This window comes from Corvus brachyrhynchos, unplaced genomic scaffold (genome assembly GCF_000691975.1).
Source record: "Corvus brachyrhynchos isolate BGI_N302 unplaced genomic scaffold, ASM69197v1 scaffold115, whole genome shotgun sequence".
In the NCBI taxonomy this organism is placed as follows: domain Eukaryota; kingdom Metazoa; phylum Chordata; class Aves; order Passeriformes; family Corvidae; genus Corvus; species Corvus brachyrhynchos.
The window spans coordinates 22,763,167-22,781,929 of record NW_008239553.1 but is presented as its reverse complement, the minus strand read 5'-3'; the positions used below and the strand labels follow the sequence as shown (position 1 = coordinate 22,781,929).

The window sequence follows — 18,763 nt, the reverse complement described above, 5'->3', positions numbered from 1 at the left end:
GGTATGTTCGAGGTCTGTCTTGTATTTGAAGTAGAGCTCAAGTTTTTTTGTGGGTGGCAGCATATTACTCCCAAATTATTGCTTTAATAGCATTGGGACCTTGATGAGCTCTAAAAATCTATCATTTATTTAATTAAAAGGTACTACTGTAGTGTTTATAGTCATCTGTAACTTTTCCATAAGCTTCTATGTTTATGACAGCAAATGAAGCAAAATTACAAAACGTGTAACTGTTTAAAAGCTGATGTTCTACTTAATACTAAGAAAAAGGGTGTGGGTGGGTATGATGTTTCTTAAATCCTCATGATCTGAAGCTTCTCAAACTGATCTTTCAAAACTAAGTTCTAGGAGGCAGGGTGGGAGTGCAACAAACTTTCTGTTTGCACTTAAAACGTGCATACAACAGCTAATAAGCCCCTGGTGATCATGCAGTAGGAAAATCCTGTTCTTTTATGTAACTCTAAAATACCAAAGTATAGTCTCCTCTACTACTCCTTCCTTGCTTACAAAGGAAGAGAGGAAGGTAGTGACACTCCTCCCTTCCCCCCCGGCTATTCCTGTGCATCATGTTAAATTGTGTGACTTGTTTGATCTTTGCTATGGATACAAAAATGCAGATTTCTATAAAACTGGTGTCTTGGTGAAGGATGGTATCTCTTGGAGTTGCCAAAAAGTGGTGAATCGCTCAAAACAGTAGACTGCATCTGGTTTTGATGTTTTCTAATGACTGTTTTCTATTGGTCTGAACAGGCAGCTGAAACTGGCAGAAACTAGTATAGTAATACAATATGTGCCTTACCACTTTGTTTGCCTTGAATGTAAGCAAGGACATTTTGTGCTTTTTAAAATTGGGTGTTAAAAAAGACCAAACAACACCGAAGATGGAGCCTAGTCAGAAGCTTATTACTGCTAGTGCACTTTTTGAGTGAGTGGAAAATAAATGTTTTAGAAATCCCTCCAAACCACAAGTTTTTCCCCAGCTGTATGTATGGATACTACACAGGATTAAGATGCCATTATAACTTTTAGCAAAAGATGACAATTAACTTTGAAATAATTTTATTTAAATAGCAATCACTTTACTGACTGTCTGAAATAAAGATGAGCGGTGAGCTGAATGTCATGGAGTTGAATAACACTGCAAATAGTAGCAAAAATCTAACATTGTGTTGAACTGTGATCGGATTTGTTGATGTTAATAACTGTGTTGTGAATGGAAAAATAATCAGATGTTGTCATTGGTTAAGTTTTCAGGCAGAGAACTTTTTCATTTGTCTCTGTACTGCATGAAATGGCAGTCACATCGATGAAGTAAAAATGTGTGGGGTGCTAGTGATTAGTGTCCTCTTAATACCTGCCTACGTGCCTATGGTAGCATTGGCTGGTGGTGTGAGTGGCACAAACCGAGACCTGCGTTTGATGTGAATATGCAGGTGATTCAGAACTGTTCTGAAGATTGCATTTTGGCTCTTGGCTCGCAGAAATCACCGAGATCAAAAGATAAATGCTTAATTATGGCATTGGCTGTGAGCACTGCTTTTCACCTCACAGGTGGAGGTTTCTACTACTTCCCTGTCATACCAGACTATCTCTGACAGCTTTTGAGGAAAAAAAAGAGCCCAAAATACTCTTGGTTGCTTGTGCCAGTGTTTTAGGTTTCTCTGCCAAGCTTATTCTTCAGTATGATCAGGCAGTGTCTTAGTGAGATTTGTAGAATATTGATCATATTCTAAGGCTCCATTTATTTTAGTGTATCATCAGTACAATAGTCCTGTATTTAAAATGCAAAATATTAAATTGTTAAAATCTCAGACACTGTTGTAAATTCTAGGTATTTGGCTCCAGTATTTGTCAGACTTTATATGAAGCTCGTGGTTCTTGCTATTCAGTCATTGTTCTCCTATAGAAAAAAAGTAGCAGGTGCTACAGTGGATAGATTTCAGGCAATCAGTGTGCTGTTTTTGAATACGGGAACTTCAAAACAGGTAAATTATGATTTATGGTAGATAACAATTATAGAATGCAATTCATACCTACTAAAAAATGTAAAACATACTACGTTTTCCTCAAAGCTGATTTGAAATACTAGCATATGATTTGTAAGCCAGAAGAAATAAGGATTTATGGTAACTCACTTAATTGTCAGCTACAGGTTAATTGGCATCTACTGTTCAGGATTAATTTATATGTCCATTTGTGGTGAAACTGGAGTTTCTGCCTTGTTAATTATCAATTGCAACTAGCCCTTGCATGTTAGGAGTAAATCTAATTTACAGCATATACAAATAAAAGAAATGCTGACCCAAAACTTAGTCAGCTACAAAAATAAGAATCTTAATAGTAAATGCTACACAGCTACTTTAAAACTGCAGTCGTTTGCATACCCCTTGCTTGATCTGTTAGAGGAATAGAAAAGATGCAAGTTAGAAAACTACTAGGGAAAGGAAAAGTGACTGTCTAGTGGACCGTGTCATGTCCAGCATCAACTTAGAGGTTCTTCTTTCACTTCTTTTTAGGTATCCCTTCTAAAAGTTAAAATTGTGTGTCGTGGTGGGCCACTATCCCTCACTGATGGGGAATATTAGAAAAGCTTCCCCTACTTTGATATAACAGAAATTAGACACTGATTAGGGTGTGGGGAGCTCTTGCTTTTCCTGGCTGAGGTTTGTGATGCCTTGATTGAGGCAGGTGGTTTGGGCTCCTGTTTGTAACCCAGCTGATGTATGCAGGTGCTCAGACACGGTTGTTTGTGGTTGTGTCCTACTTGGACATTAAATGCAGTGTTAAATGTTAAAAGGAATAAGTATCTGATGTTTTCATCAGTGACACTTAACACGCATGTTCCAGTGATTAAAAATTGCATAAAATCACTCCTAAGTTTTCTTTGTAGTGGTACAGGCCTGCTGAAAATACTCCTGTGCTGACTGAAAAGCGGTATTTGCTATTACAGCTGGTTTCAGCAGTTTGTGTAGTCCTCTTCCCCTTTATACTTCAGTCTCATTTTCTATAGTTCCATATGAGCCTGTATTCCAGGACAGTAGTAAGTTTCCCAACACAGACTGTGTGCTCCATGTAATAATGGGGGTTTATTGCTTGTATTTGTCTTATCCAGAATGATTTCTGACACCATTTTAGTTTTGTGTACAGATTCCTTTTTCTTTTGTTGTTTCCTAGGAACCTCCAGAAGTTAAGTCTCTTTGGGGATATAAGCATTCTGCAGCAACATGGAACTATATCAAATACCTACCTTGGAAAGGTTGACCCTGATGGCAAGAAGATTAAGCAGTAAGTTGTATTTGTAAACTATCAAATACAGTAGAATAATAAAAATAGGTAATGGAACACAGGAAATCCTGAAATACAGTACTAAGAAGCTTTAAGTTTTTTAATGGGATGAAAATCTAAATTCTTGTTCCTGCTATTTACATGAAGTAGTCTGGTTTTGTGGCTGTTGTTTTTTTGTTGTTTTTTGTTTGTTTGTTTGGGGTTTTTTTTTCCATCCTTTCTGAGCAGGGTGAGAATCCTGTCTTTCCTCTTTTCGTTGTGTTCAATATTATGTTAATGCCTCAAAAGGGGAGGAGGGATGTGGCCTTGATACCAGCACCCCTTACTATTTCTGTACATGAAAAAAAATTAGAAAAGGAAGTAATCAGTTGTATTTCACAAGAGTTGAAAACATGTTTGTGTTTATGTTCTCTTTCAAGTTTACTGCTACAACTTATTTCAAATTACATCTGAAAACTAGGTTATGTATTTGCAGAATTCCTGAAATATTGCAGCTCTCAATGTGCTTGTTTAGTTCAGAGGTGTATTTTAGCTTGCCATAATTACATTACAGGACAGTCCTTGAATGCTTATAATCAAAATGGTTATTTGTTCTTTGGAAAAGGTTAAATACAGTATAAACAGCTACTGACTTCTGGAATAAATTACCACAGAGGGAGCGATGCTGACTTAACTATTTTAGCAGTATTGCTAAAACTTTTGATACAATAAAACCTGAATACCATAATTTTGTGTCAATTTAAATATCTTTCTTCCAGTAGCTTGGGAGTGGAATAAGTACAGCTGCTCTAGATCTTTACTATTTTTTGTTTTGAGTGGTTTTTAGAGCCAGTATAGGTATATTATCAGATCAATGTATGTACGTGAACACAGTCATCAAACTGAATGTTTGGTCCTGACCTGGATTTGCAAATCACAGCAAATACAGCTGTGAGTCACATACTGTGTCTTTGTCATCTGTTATGTTTAGAATGCAGAACTTGGAGCAATTTGTGATTCTGTCTAATGTATGTACTGTAGTGCTGTGTGCAGGTAAAAGGCTCATTTGGTAAAAGCTCTTTATTTGCTATCCTTTGTGAAAATAGAAATATATAATCAAATCTTTGGAAAGGGCCTTGAAGGGAGTCATCAAAGCAGATGTCTACTCAGCTGAGTGTATGGTTAAATGTTTCTTCAAGCGGGTATTCACATTTTGGAGCCATAAACCATTCAAAACTCATTATCTAACTTGATGTTAGTCTTTTAGATGAATATTCACCTTTGCACGTTTTGGAATGAGCAAATAAATGCTACCTCTTTTTAGTTTAGTTCATTTTGTTGTTGGGTTTTTGTGTTTGTTTGTTGTGGTTTTTTGCTTGTTTGGTTTTTTGTTTTGGGTTTTGCGGGGGGGCCGGGAGGGGTTGGGGATTTTGGGGGTTTTTGTTTGGGTTTTTTTTGTTGTTGTTGTTTGATTGATTTTCTTTCTAGAATAAAACAATGTATTTGGGACCTGCTAGTCCTTGTCTAAATTAAAGGAAAGCTGACAGTGTTTTATTCAGTTGTCTGAAGTTTGAGAACTAGTGGTAGACTTAGTTCAGAAAGTAAATCTTTATGGCTTCTTAGCCATGTTTTTTGCACTTGGGTTTGCATCAGTAAGTTGCAAAACGTGGATGCTGATAACTAACAGTGAAAGGTATAAGCAACCTTTGGGAGACAGTGTTACTGGTAGTTGAGGATTTTTGGAACCTCTGTGGTGATAAACTTTACTAGCTGTTTCAGAAACTTCCTGCAATTAAAGCAGTCAGGGAAAAAAATGTTATGTTTCCTGAAAGCTGGCCTTGAGCTGGATGTAGCAGACTGTGGGTGAAATCTCAGCTATCACGGAGCCATTAGGATGCTTCCTCAGGTTAAGGCTGAGGATTGTCCTAAGGCAGAGGAGGCTTTGGAGCATGTTTTCAAAAATATACTTTCGCAGGCATCAGCATGAGTTTGTAATGCTTATTCCTTTTCTGTACAGCATTTGTGTCCTTGGTTACTTTCTAAAACTCTCTTTACAACTCTGTTTCTTAGTGTTGGGAAGCTCAGTGTAAACAGTACATTTGTCTTGAGTTGAACAAAAGGTAGTTGTTTAAAATTTTGGCTTTCTGAAATCTGCTTCTCATGATTGATCTGTGTGGTTCAGGTAGTTTGGTTTCCAAAAGAACCAGTTTAGCCTCTGTTATTAAACAAAATATTTTGATTGATAGTATTTAATGAAACAAATGGCCTCCATATGGGCCTTAGTAATATGTTTACTTCCTGTCCAGGGCCATGGATGTGTTTCAGTCCTGGTTAGAACTGGTTTGGGGGATTAAACAATAACTCTGCCTGTCTAGTCAGGCTTTAGTCTGTCCTCTGGATGAAAACACCGTCTGGGGCATTAATTGTGAAAGTACTTTTTTATGAGGTTTTTATTTTTTCAATTGTTTGCTTCAGTATAATAATTTGTAGGTTACAGGTCAGTGGTGACCATCCCATAATTGCTGCCTACAGGGAGCAAAGGGGACTGATGACACTTGTTGTGACATCAGTAGGTTGCATTGCTTTTTGGCATGTGCTGAGTTCTGCTTGTATTTTCTGATATATGCTCAAACTTCAGTTTTATAAGTGAGCTTTGAAATAGCTGTGTTAAGTTAGGATAAATGTTGTACTACATGCTAGGCAGTTGAAGTAAAATTAATATGGTAATCAAGTACGTGTTAATTTCCAACAATTCACGTGTCTAATTTTCTGGAACGCAGTTCAGACTATTTTTGCAAGCTCCAGTTAGATGCAATCTGTTTATGAAAAATAGAATGTGCATAAAAATTTGCAGGGGAGGAAAAAACCAAACCTGCTAGGATGTTTAAAAAATTTATTTGAAATATGTTAAAATGAATGGCCTCTATCTTACATAGTGCTTTCTGTCTTGCCTTTTATAAAGCAGGTACTAAAAACAGTTCAGAAATTATTGCTGTTAAATATTCTTTATTGACATGTTTGATCTCTTACTGGCTAAGAACTGGAGAAAGTTTTCTTAGGACCTACATGTCATTAGACTAGCAGCACAAATCTAAATACTTGTATAAATAACTTCGGTGCTTGCACTAAAAAGTTGCTGTGCAGATTGCAGTAAATAATTCTCTCTCTTTTAAAAGTTTCTTACTGCAATTCCTTCTGGGGAGAAAACCCACCCTAGAGCTGCAGAGTTCTATGTCATATTTCATTAAATTTTGCAGGTACTAAAACAGTATTCTTCTAAGCTCAGATGTTTAAGTTGTATGAGAACCACAATTTAAACTGATTTTTAAGTGCAGTGAGGCATATAGATGGTAGTATTCTACTGAACATCTCAAAATTGATTTGTCTTCAATAGTTCTGTAAAACACTATAAGCACTATTAAGATTGATTACCTGGGCTATTACAAAATAAATTCTACCATTGCTGCAACCATTACAGTACCTTTTGCAGGTGTATATGGGGGGAGGGAAGAGTCTTTGGAAGAAATTTGCGATTGCTGTGGTAAATCATTTTCTTTGGGGGATTGTGAGATAATCTGTTATTCATTGGCAAGAATAATTATGAAATAAGCATTGCCACAATCAAATAAGGTTCATCTGAACTTTAAATGAATTTAGGAATAAAATAGAAAAACTACGCTGTCTGTGAGTCTTATCTATTGTTTGAAACTGTTTCCTTTGTGTCACAGTTGCCAGTCGTTAATTTAAAATAAAATGTTTGGACAAATCTGGAAATATTGAAGTCTTTTTACTTGATGACTATTCTAGGCAAAACCTTGGGAACTGAAGTGTGAAATAAATACAATAACCACACCAACTTTTCCACTTGGGTGAAGTCAGGCCTTGCAAACCTAGTACCTTCATAGGAGAAGGAAGAAAGCGCATGTAGGCAAGGGAAGGGATGAATAAGGATTTGCTGAGGGAGAGGATGAATGAGGGCTGATGTTTTAACTTGATTACAGCGGAAGGATTGTGGGGCATCAAAGGTAGTAGGTGACAGGTTCAGAGCAAGCAAGAAGAGGGGGGAATCACATTCCAAAGTTCTTTATTATTGGATGTTATGGTTGCTAAAAGCTTACTCAGCTAAGGGAGGAACCTGGATGAATTTGTAGAAGTGAAGTCTCTGAGAGTTGCAAAATACAGCTCTGCTCAGAAGGTCTGAATTTCAAAGTTTTGGAAACTAGAGAGATATTTGAGGAATATCCCTGTGTGCTTTCCTTGTTCTGTCACCTTAAGGTATTAGTGTTTCTTTGCTGTCTGTCAGGATACTGGGCTAAACCTTTAATCTTGCCTGGACATTATCTATTAAAGTTATGTGGGTGAGAATAATAACTTCATAATGGTTTTTTGCTTAGATGTATAAAGTATACAGATCCTCACAGCAATAAAGGAAAAAGTGTTCTGTGCAAAACCATTACCTGATTTGAGGAACAAAAATTTCTGCTAGTTTTGTACTGGATCTTATTTCGTGATGTTTTATGGGACTTTCATAGCCTGGCTCAACTGCTTCTCTGTAATGCTGACCAGGGCTTGAGATCAAATACTGACCTACACCTGTGTCTAATACACTAAAAGAACACTTGTCATTTGGGCAGGAGGACTCTTGGGCCTTACAGCTGTGGAATGAAGACTGGAAAAAGACTTATATGGAGAAAGTATTTTAGAGTGTGACTGTACTATTTGAATTTAATATTGAAAATTTAAAATACTTCTGTTGCCTTCTTGAACAAAATATCTCAATGTAAAGAACATCGATTCACTGAAAAAAAGGGGTAGGAGAGGTGGGGTGCATCAGAATAAATTCATAATCTGGCACTGATAGTTTGAGATTGAAATGTTACTGGGTCCAAGTTGTTTTGGTAAAACATGAACCTGTTGGCACTTGAAAATCCAGTTAGTTGTACATTTGGAATTATTTAAAGAATCTTCTTGCATGTTTGTTCTTTACCCTTTAATGAAAAAATCAAGTAGATAATTCACATCATTCTAATTTATGCTCAAAGTCAAGTTTCTGCCACCTTTCACTGAAATTGACTTTTTTTTCCATACTAAATGTGCAGTTCTGGAGAAGCTAGGAAATACAAAAGGCTGTTTTTAAAAACAAGAGCCTCATTTGAAAAGCATTACAGGTTTTCTTATTTGCATAACCTTAAAATGTATGTGGGAGGGTGTTAAATACATGCTGGAAAATACATGAAGTGAAGGTTCATAGTGTGCCTCCATTTTTGAAAGACAAAGTACATATTTCTTTTAGTTTACAATTTTAACCTTTTAAGGGCAGTGGATGTTAAAATGCTCTGGGAGGTCTGCAGTCGGGTTGCAGTTCACAAGAACTGTAATAATAGCACCTTCCTGCAGAATAAGGCTATAAATGAAGGAAGAATAATTCTTGAATAAAAAAATTGAATGGTATGCAGTTGGTAAGACTAAACCATGTTTAATAGGATCATTCTGTTTTGTTTACTTGCAGAATCCAACAGCTGTTTGAAGAGATATTAGGCAATAGCAGGCAATTGAAATGGCTGTCTTGTGGGTTAATGCTGCAAATAGTAACTCCCACATCACTGTCCTCCTTATCAAACCCTATAGCCAACACCATGGAACATCTGAGCTTATTGGACAACCACATCCCTGGTAATACCACTCTTATCACTGCGGTTGAATTGGAGCGCTTTGTGAATCTGCGTTCGCTCGCTTTGGATTTCTGTGATTTTACAGCTGAAATGGCAAGAGTCCTGGCTGACAGCAACCACGTGCCTTTGCATCGACTGTCTCTCCTGGTCCACAGTGTTTCCATAATGCACAAGTCATTGGACAATATGCCAAAAGATGAGAATTGGCAGGCGCTGACTCGCAACAGCACTAATCTTCGGGTCTATATAATGGCTTTTGATGTCAAGAGTGATGATATGTTAAGGATTCTTAAGCCCAGTATCCCCCTAGAGAGGATTCACTTTGACAGCTATGTCACTTGTGTTTCAGGAGCTGTTGTTGACCTCATATCCAGGCAGTATGACAAGTTCCTCACTCATTTTATACTAATGAATGATGTGATAGATATGTCTGCCTTCCCAGATCTCAGTGACAACCGGAATGAGGATCCACTTGTCTTATTAGCCTGGAGGTGCACAAGACTGTCTCTCCTAGCTGTTCATGGTAGGTAACACATGGCACGGGCATAGTATGTGACTTTCAAATGCTTACAACCCTTCAGCCTTTCTAATCATGGTGTATTTTAGTGGCATGTTATTCAAAAGGCTGCTGCACCGTTGCTATATATGCTATTGTTGAAAGTGTTCATTGTATATGAGTTTTAAACATGCATCTTACTAGCTTTTGTTGAGAAGTCACATAGGATTTTATTAAACTCCTCACAGAAATGAGGATAACTTAAGAAGTGAGCATTCCAGGAGGCTTATCCTGCAAGTGGTCTGCACTGTGCAAGTTCCATTAAGTGACTGGTTATGTGCATGTGAACTGAAAACATTTGCTATTTTTCTGTGAGTTTATATGCTGGCAAGATTAGATTATTTTGCTTCCTGTTTGTAAATAACATGAGTTAAGTGCCTCAAAACTGAGAGGAAAAAGTTTGTTACCAGTTTGGTCAGACTGCCACCAGATGAAGGCTGAAAAATATGTGAAGGAGGTTGCTTCACTGAGTGTATTGGTTTTACCAGTAATACCAGAGCTAGATTTATCCCAGCTATTTATTTGCCATATAGTAGCAAATAACTTTTAGAATTTATTCAGCTCTATCATCAGTAGAGCACTTGGTGGTAGAAGTTACAGCAGTCTGGCAAATTTTAAGGCACCTGAAACTGAAATAATGCAGAATAATACTTTTTTTTTGTGCTGGAATCAGCTTACCAAGACCAAGTTTGCTGGTGCATGAAGGAGTTAAGCGATGACTGTATTGTGTTGCATAAGAATGAATGTGTTTCCTCAGACTGCTTGGGGGAGTAAATCTCCAGTTGTTCAGTACAAACAGAAGGCCTTCAGCAGCAGGAGGTGTACATTCAGATTTTTATCGGTTAAAGCCAGAAGGTCCTGCTGTATTTTTTTCCCCTTTTTTTTTTTTTTTTTTTTTTGGTGGTCCTTTACTGAATTGTCATTGCTGGGGGCAGGGAAGGTGTGAACAATTCAGCTGTCTCTCCTTAATAGTTTCCAGGTGAGACAGATTTTGGATACTGGCACATGACTGCACCAGTCTAAGTGTGGATTTTAGCAGTTTCTTCTAAAATTTGGATACATGTTTGAGGGCCTTTAAAAAAAGAGTAAAAATAGTGTGTTATCTTAAATTATCCTCCTGCTACAGAAAAGTCCTCTAATATATTATCGAACTTTAAAAGCTTGTGAAACATCTAAACGTAAGCTAGTGTAAGTATCATACCAACACGTGTCTATTCAGTAGAAGGTATTAGTCTGTGCAGAGCATTGGGGAAGCAAAGTCTTTTATGCTTCTGTCTAGCAAACTGTTGTTGCTACATCACCTTTCTTTGGAGAGATGCTGTGTCTGCCTGTGTGAGAGAACAGCCAAGTATCACCTTGCTGTTACATTGGGATTCAGATTCTTTTCCCTTCTTTTCCCCCTCCTTGCAGCAGAAGCTAGCTAAGCTGCTTATAAATGCCTTCTGATCTTTTCTAAGCTGTGAACATAACTTCTCTAGTTATAGAGAACTCTATTACGTTACTCTACTGTAACGTAAGCATCTTTCTTGGAGAGTAGTAACTCTAGGAAGAACACTGTTAGAAGAAATACCCAGAATGCTGTGATGCCTCAGTACAGCATCTTAGCCTCATGCTTGGATTCTCTGAGGTTTACCATATAATGTTTTCTGGCTGCACTTGTCATACTATACTGTCAAGTTTCCTTCAAGAAAAGAAGGTGGTTTTGTTCAAGGTGCCATAATTCGCTTAAAGTGCTCAAGTTTCTTTTTCTGTCTCCTGAAGTGGTTATTCTTCAGTTTCCAGTGCTTCTTAGGTTTTTGTGTGTGTGTGTTTATGTGTATGTTTCCTCTTCTGGTACTAGTTTGCTTTTGAAAAAGCTTTGGTTTACATCTAGTTTTGGCTGCCACTTGTCACTGACCAAAACAGGGAGGGGAAAACATATGCTAAGGACACTTTATATGGGGTGCCTCGAGGTTGTCTTTTGTGGGAAGTTGTCATCTTTCCACCAAGGCAGCAGGTCCAGGAGCCAGAGGAAGGCAGATGTTAAATGCATTCTCGCAGAATGAAGAAAGGATGTAAAGAGTGTGTGGCCATTTGGGATGGGATGGAGACAGTAGGATACTTGTAGTGGTATGATCTGCCACTGTGAATAAAAACCATGGTCCATCTGTGAGAGCAGAGGCCTTTTATTATTTTTTCTTCTCCCTTAAGGGAAGGATACTTCCACGTGGACTTTTATGATTTTGTGTTATAAAATTCATTTCATGAATAAAACTGTCCAAAACTAAAGTTGAAATTTTTGCTAGCAATTACAGTGTGCTCGTGGTAAATTTGTTGTTCAGTGATACCAGTAGTAAAATGATTGTTTCCTCTTACCTCTGAATACTTAGCTGGACAGAGACTTTTTGGCAGCTGGGAGGTCACTAAGAAATTTCAGGGAAAACTTTTGAAAGGAGAGTTAATTTAAAACGAGACTAATTTGGGAATAAGATGGTTGTTCCAGTGCATAGAGGATCTGTGCACTGGAAAAAGTTACAGCAAAAGCCATATACCTGACCACAGGATGGTAAAGGGGTTTTGTGTGCAGGGCTTTTATTTTCTTTTATGCTTGCACTTGCTTTCAAGGATTTCTTTGGTAAGTTCCTTTACAGTCAGGATAATGGGAAGGTGGTGTGAACTCCTTCCATGTCCTGGTAGGAGACTGTCATCATACAGGGAGGAATTCTCCATTGAGTTTAATGCCCCTATTAAGGAAGGGACATTGAATTAAGCTGCCTGAATTAAGACAGCTTCATCTTCTGTGGACAGTTGTGTTGGAGGTGAAGTATCCAGCAGATGAAGATTGTGGGAATTCATGCATTCCTAATGGCTTATATACCAGAAATGAGCCTTACAGATGTGTGCAGGCTTCTTTGTTGAAAACCTGCCCATACGTACTTACAGAGACACAATAGATAAAAGTAAAAGAAAACAGAATAGAAATCTCTTTTCTTTATTACTTTGACATCTTTTCTTTATTCTCTATTTTATTTTGATACATTATGATGTAGAGCATGTTAACTGTATTGTTGGAAGACCAAACCACAGTTAGCTTTTACTTTTCAGCTGTTTAGCTTTCCCAGTTCAAATATTGTGCAGACTGAAGCTTTACTTGGAATCTACTTGGGTGTCTCACCAAGAAGCTTAGCACCTGTGAGAATGATGATGAAGGCAGAAATGAGCCTTTCCTTTTGCAGTGGTAGTGCTGATTTGGCAGAGCTCCCCGAAAAGGAAGCTCCCAGACCATCTGTGGTTTGCATCTGAATAGGGAGGAGCTCTCTGCCTTTCCCTTAGCCAGGGCACAGAAAGCTTCCAGGTAACTGGGGAATAGGAGTTTTTAAGGAGGAATGCCAATATATAATGTGAAGAGAGGGAAGCTTTGTAATTATGTTTTATCTCAGACGGAATAACAAGATACATGTAGTTTATTTTATATTTTTAGATTATATATAGACACACACACACTGGGGTGACCTGAAGAGGCTGGAGAGGCTTCTGGTTTGTGTGTGCTGACTCTCTGTTTGGTGGTGTTTTTTTTCTTTTAAAGTAAGTCTACTTTCTAAAGCAACAAAAGCAAATCTTTTTTTTTTTCTAGCATAAGCAGAGTTTTAAAGCAATCCTTTTATGCCTTCACTTAATTGATAACTCCCTTTTTTCATTCTAATTTTACTACAAAGTAGATTACAGGAGGTTTGAAATGGTGTATATATATATAACTTACAGTAGTCTACTGTAAGTGGAGCAAGTGGGGGAAAAAGATCTAGAAAAGCTTGGTGAAACTATCTGAAATATTTTTATACTTTCTTATTCAGAATAAAAAATGGGGGCTTCACTTCTTGAAACCAGAAAGCCCCCACCATGCCCTAGGGGAATTCTGCCAGATGGAACATGACAGCATAGGTTGGGAGAGATGCTGGGATGGTCTGGTATTAAATAGTACAGTAAGAAAATACCTTGCAGGAAAATGACAGAGTGACTTTTTCTTTTCCCCATAGGTTACACAGTCTGGGCTCATAATCTTATAGCAATTGCTCGTCTTCGTGGCTCTGACCTGAAAGTACTGGAAGTCACAGAAGAAAGCATTGAATTCGACCAAGGAGAACTGGCTGATCAGGATGTGGATCCAGTACACAATTTCATTGAGCAAGTGTCTCTCGGATTGGGTCGACCTTGGCACGCCGTCATGGACATAGAGCTGCTCAGTGTCTTCACTGAGCCAACCCGTCACTTTTACAGAGAGATGCAGAGCTTCAGTGAAGGCATTTAGCTCCTTATTTACAATTCCTGTGGTTACATATGCAAGTAGGGTCCTATTATGTTTTTTCGGTAGTGTGAATTAACCCCTTTTGTGCTGTGTTTAATCAGTATTAGCTATATAGAATTATATATGTGTATTCTACTTCTTGATCAAAGAACGTAGTCGGGTATTGGTTTAGAAGCTGAAAGTGGCAGTGTTTAGGGTTTTCACGGTTAATGGACTTGTCTACCAAACCTTGCAAGATACAGCCAAAGGCTGTCTGAGGTTGCCGGCTAACTTTACTTTAATTGAGTAACTGCATTTTGAATTATTTTGCTGTTATATTGGAGTCCTGTGCTCGGGAGCCAACTGTTTTTAATACCCATATCCATAGCCCAGTGGATTTCTATGCTGTCATTGTGTGCTTAATCTGGTAGCATGCTACTTAATAGGCTTAAGGGACGAGAAGTCTATCCAGGGCTGTTCACTGTAAGACTCTTACCTTGCTTGATTTCACGTGCGGATTCTGCAGCATGGCTTAACTCCATTCTCGGCTTTCCTTAGCTGCTAAGCGGCGGTGTGAAACACGAGCGTTCAGGTTCCTGCACTTACAGATTCACTCCATAAGCTGTAGTCTTTTGGATTCTTTGCAAACTCCTCCTTGTTTGTTCTCATGTTCTGTCATCTTCCTTAAAAGTTAGCTTTGGGCCAAAGTTTAAAAGGAAAAAGCAAGAATATGCGCTCCGGTGAGGTAAACGCATAACAGTGAAGATTTCAATACAAAGGTCTACACCTGCAAACAAACATTAGTCGTGAAATCCCTAACAACCAAGTCACTGGATTTTCTCTGTCAGCGCCTGTGTCAGCTGCCAAAGAATAGATTAAAAACGAAGAAGTGCCCACATGCTGGCAGGGGCAGGCCAACTTTTGGCCAGCCAGATACTGCTAGATTGTAATATATAAGGTCGAATTTCGACCTGTGGTACACAGCTGTGCTGTGGCTCAGTCAGCAACCTCAGAACTCTTAACAAACATGCACCTGTTTCACTGTGAATAGTGAATGTAAAGGAAGGAAAGGAAACAAATACAAAGCTTGTTCTATCACAGGTATGAGCTGCTATGATGCATGAAGAACATTCCATGAAGTATGTTTTAAAATCTTGTTATATCTGAGAGGCTTTAGAAGCCGATGTAACTGTTTCAGGGCAACCGCGGTACAGACGTGGTCTCTGTGAGACTTCCACCTGACCCCAGTTTTAAGTGGTACGAATGTTGTGCATTTAATGTTTAAAGGACAGTCTGCAATAATAAAGTAAGTGGCCAACGTGGGTGCCCAGCAGTGCTGAGACCTGGCTGCTATATTGTAAGCTTTGGAAAACACAATTTATGCAACAGATGTCCAGATATGATTCTATTTATGGAAAAAGTTTATATGTGTTTTACAAATGGTTTTACCATCTTATATTAAAATGACCTTTTGACAGGTGTGCGCTGTTTTGTCTCCAGTGAGCACATACCATGCGGATTTTATATGTACATCAGTAGAGTGAATCCACTGGCACAGTGTGTGTATATGCCAGATGTGGTGAGATTTTATCTTATAAATGTGATCAGATTAAAAAAAAAACTCCTGACAGAAAATGTAAGGAAACCAGCTGAATGTTTGAATTGATGACTGATGTTGTATGGTTTATGTTAAATGTTATATTCTTTTAATCAATGAATAAAGCATAAAAAATTGATTGCTGTACAAAATACTTTATTGTTATCAGCATGAAGATTTTTAGAATTAAAATGCAACATCGTTCATAAGATGTGTATAACTAGTAGCTCCCATTGTGTCTAGGTCAGCAGAAAAATATAAAATAAGTCACACTGAATTTTTTTTTTTAATTTGGCTGAATTTTGTCAACATTTTTTGGGGTGGTGGAGGAATGGGAACGATGCTTTACTAAAGATCAGACCAGTTAGCACAAACAGTATATTATTATATGACCTATTAGACTGATACGGTAAACTGTGGACTGTAGAATATAGAAGACTATTTTTGAGAAACTACTGCATCAATTGCAATTGCTTAAATCAAAATCTAATGTGCTCAAGAAAAATGTGTAGTACTTCTTTGGTGTCCCACTATTAAATAGATTATGAATACCTGCAATGCTTCAGTTTGACATTTTATCCGTACTCAGAGTACACAGCTGTGCCTTCTGAATGGAAACTGCAGATGTCTGGTCAGCTGTTGGAGAGCTGCTGTGGCCTGCAGTGGCTGACTGTGCTGTGAGGCTTGTCAGAGTGGCTGGTCAGTGTGTGCGTGCCAAGCACGGACTTCATTCGAGCTTCTGAACTTCATGTTGCTACGTGGCAGCCCAAACTGCTGCCAAGTGTGAAAATTGCACTGCTTGTTCAAGCAGTTTCCTAGATCCTCCAGATTTGGTAAGCAAGATCATTTGCCAACACACTGAAGAGATGCTGTGGGTAATAAAGATAAGGTAAATACAGTTACAGCTTTTCATGTTCCAGTAAAGTGAAATACTGGTACTTGTGGTGCCTTTCAGGGCTCAGCCTCAGGAGGAAGGTTTACGTAGCAGTTAAATCTGATGGTGATTGTTCAGCAGCGTCTGAACCTGAAGTGTGATCTTGAAGGGTTCAAGATTTCAGGAAGTCACACAGAAAAAGCCAGAAACAAAGCAAATTCTGCATGCTCTGGTTTAAACAGTTGCAGAATGGTAACTTTATCTCTGCACACTACTGCATTTAGGTTACTCCTTACTAAATGGAGTTGGAAAGTAACCTGTTTGCCTTTCTCTTATATAAATGTGTTTTTAATCTGTTTGGTCTAACCTGTTTTCTGCTTTAATTAATTTAATCTTGAAAGATAAGATGAGGAGGAGGAGCAGCAGCCCACTTGACTACAGTAGAGAGATGTGCAGCCCTTTCACTCGCTGCAGTTGCAGCCAGAGCTGGCTCTTACCGGTGGCTGTCCATTGTTAGTGCTCCAAGTCTGATTTTTTTCATACAGTCTGAAGTCTTCTCACTGGGTTTGGCTTGTGTTCAGGGAAGAAGTCGGTGTACTTAAAAGATGGCTAGAATCTTTCTATCTTGGCAATTGGAGGGAGTCCAGTAAAGCAGGAGTGTGGTGAAAGCCTTACCTTGAGCAGTGCTGGAGAAACGCACCCCTGATTTTTCTCCTGTCTGAGGAATAGATAAAAGGGGTTTGTCACCTGCCTGTATTTTCAGCAGGGATCTTTATTAGTGATACCAGGATGAAGGGATTCAAGTTGAAGTGATCTGTAATCATTAGGAAATTAAGATAGTCTTAATATTCTCTTGCATTTGGAGTGGGACCTTACAAACTATTGTGAAATTACTTTGAACTTGCATAATCCCAAAAGGAATTTTACTTCTTGTTTCTTTGTATTTCCTGAAGAGATGGCAATGTCAAGTTAGTCTTTTGCGTTCTAGGTTCAGCTGCAGGAGCTTGGAACACAAGACTTCATCTGTCAAAACTGGGTTGCTTATTCTTTTGGGGGGTGGGCAGAACAGGGACTTCCCCACATACACTTTGTGTGACCTTTCCACATTTTACAGGTTACCATCTACCTGCTTCCTATAGCATAAACCGGAGCTTGTTTCCAAATTTGCAAATAAAATTTTGGACTACTACTGGGGAGGGAGGAAGAAAAAAGCCTGCAATTATGCCATTCTCTCTGCAGGATGATCCAATCCATGCTTTTCCTACATTATCTTAGTCCAGCTGTCTTTTCTCTTGCCTGCAGCTTCTGGTACCATTGTGGGCATAGAGTAGACTGTTTTGGTGGAGGAAGAATTTTTCAGTTAACTTAGAACAAATATTTAACTCACACGGGGGAAATACTGTGTTTGCTCAGAAAACACAGATACATTCATGAATAGTTTTTGCAGCCTCTCAGGTCAGTTGGGCAAGGAATGAAAAAGGTTTCTGGGAGTGTTATCAGCCCAGGATTTCTGTGCAGGGGCAAGGCTGTATTTGGCAGTTTGGTTCTTCCTATGGCTGATGACAAGGGTAAGGGTAAAATGCAGTAATTCCTTTGAGAATCCTTGTGAAGTCTCTCAGGCAAACTCATAGCCACCAACTAATTGGCTAAAGTAATGCAACAGCCACATTGAACTACATGGTTAATTTAAGACTGATGATGCTTTAAAATGTCTCGTCAGAATCTGTCATTGAATCGCTGCAGTACAAAGGCTTATCGAAATGCTTCAAGGGCTAAACTAGAAGCAGAAAGGATAAAGAAATTGTAGGAATGAGCCATGGAAGAGTTCTACAGCTGAAAGAAGCCAATCTGGGGGTAATGTAGGAGCAGGAGTACTGAGCTACAGGAGAAAATGCTCCCTTGGCAAACTAAACCTAAGCAATTACAAAAAAAAAGTGGGCTGGAGTTTTTTCTTTGGTAACTTCTAATTATGGGGTGTGGTGGCAGCTGCATTTACATTAAAGCCTGAAACTGTGTGTTATGTGTGCCTGCATGCCGAGAATGGAGACTGGTGGTTGGACTGCTGCTGGGAGTTGGGGCTTGCCAAAACCAGTTTGCTTTTTTATCTGAGTCCCTTACCAAATGACTGCACTGAGTCCTTACACCTTTCCAAGTTGAAGCCAAACTGTCAGAACAGCCACCAGCTCCTAGCAGAAGTCTTTAGATTGTACAGTTGTCAGTAAAAGCAGAGCTTGGCTCTGTCCAGACCCAGCCTGGCACTGGTCAAGCATGCCCTGGCTGCAGGTGGGGGCACTGTGCCTGCTGGGACAGCCGTTCCTGCCAGGGAAACACCACACGGGAACCGCGCCTGAAGAGGTGAACCAGGTACCACAGCAAATGCTTTTATAGACACAAAGTTATTAATGCTGCAGTCTGCCACGTCCTTCTTGTACTTTTTAATTCTGCTTTTATCCTGCCCTGCATTTTCCAAATGCTGGTGTTAAAATCTGAAGCCTAATAAATTCATGTTGAGACCGTAAAAAGCACCCCTCCTATTAGT

The 18,763-nt window shown here is 38.8% G+C and overlaps 1 protein-coding gene across 1 annotated transcript; it reads left to right on the top strand.

Moving 5' to 3' along the window:
- Positions 1-39: 39 nt before the first annotated feature.
- Positions 40-15,908, top strand: FBXO33 (F-box protein 33). The gene is made up of 3 exons (XM_017741916.1): positions 40-3,285; positions 8,774-9,459; positions 13,506-15,908. Exons 2-3 carry the CDS (start codon positions 8,841-8,843, stop codon positions 13,775-13,777), a joined length of 891 nt encoding a protein of 296 aa, XP_017597405.1. The 5' UTR covers positions 40-3,285; positions 8,774-8,840; the 3' UTR covers positions 13,778-15,908.
- The last annotated feature ends 2,855 nt before the right edge of the window (positions 15,909-18,763 follow it).

Excerpts from the sequence above, each read along its gene's own strand:
- FBXO33 (XM_017741916.1), top strand. The coding sequence starts at position 8,841 with ATGCTGCAAATAGTAACTCCCACATCACTGTCCTCCTTATCAAACCCT. Across the intron at positions 9,460-13,505 it reads GTCTCTCCTAGCTGTTCATG|GTTACACAGTCTGGGCTCAT; the intron begins GTAGGTAACACA and ends TTTTCCCCATAG.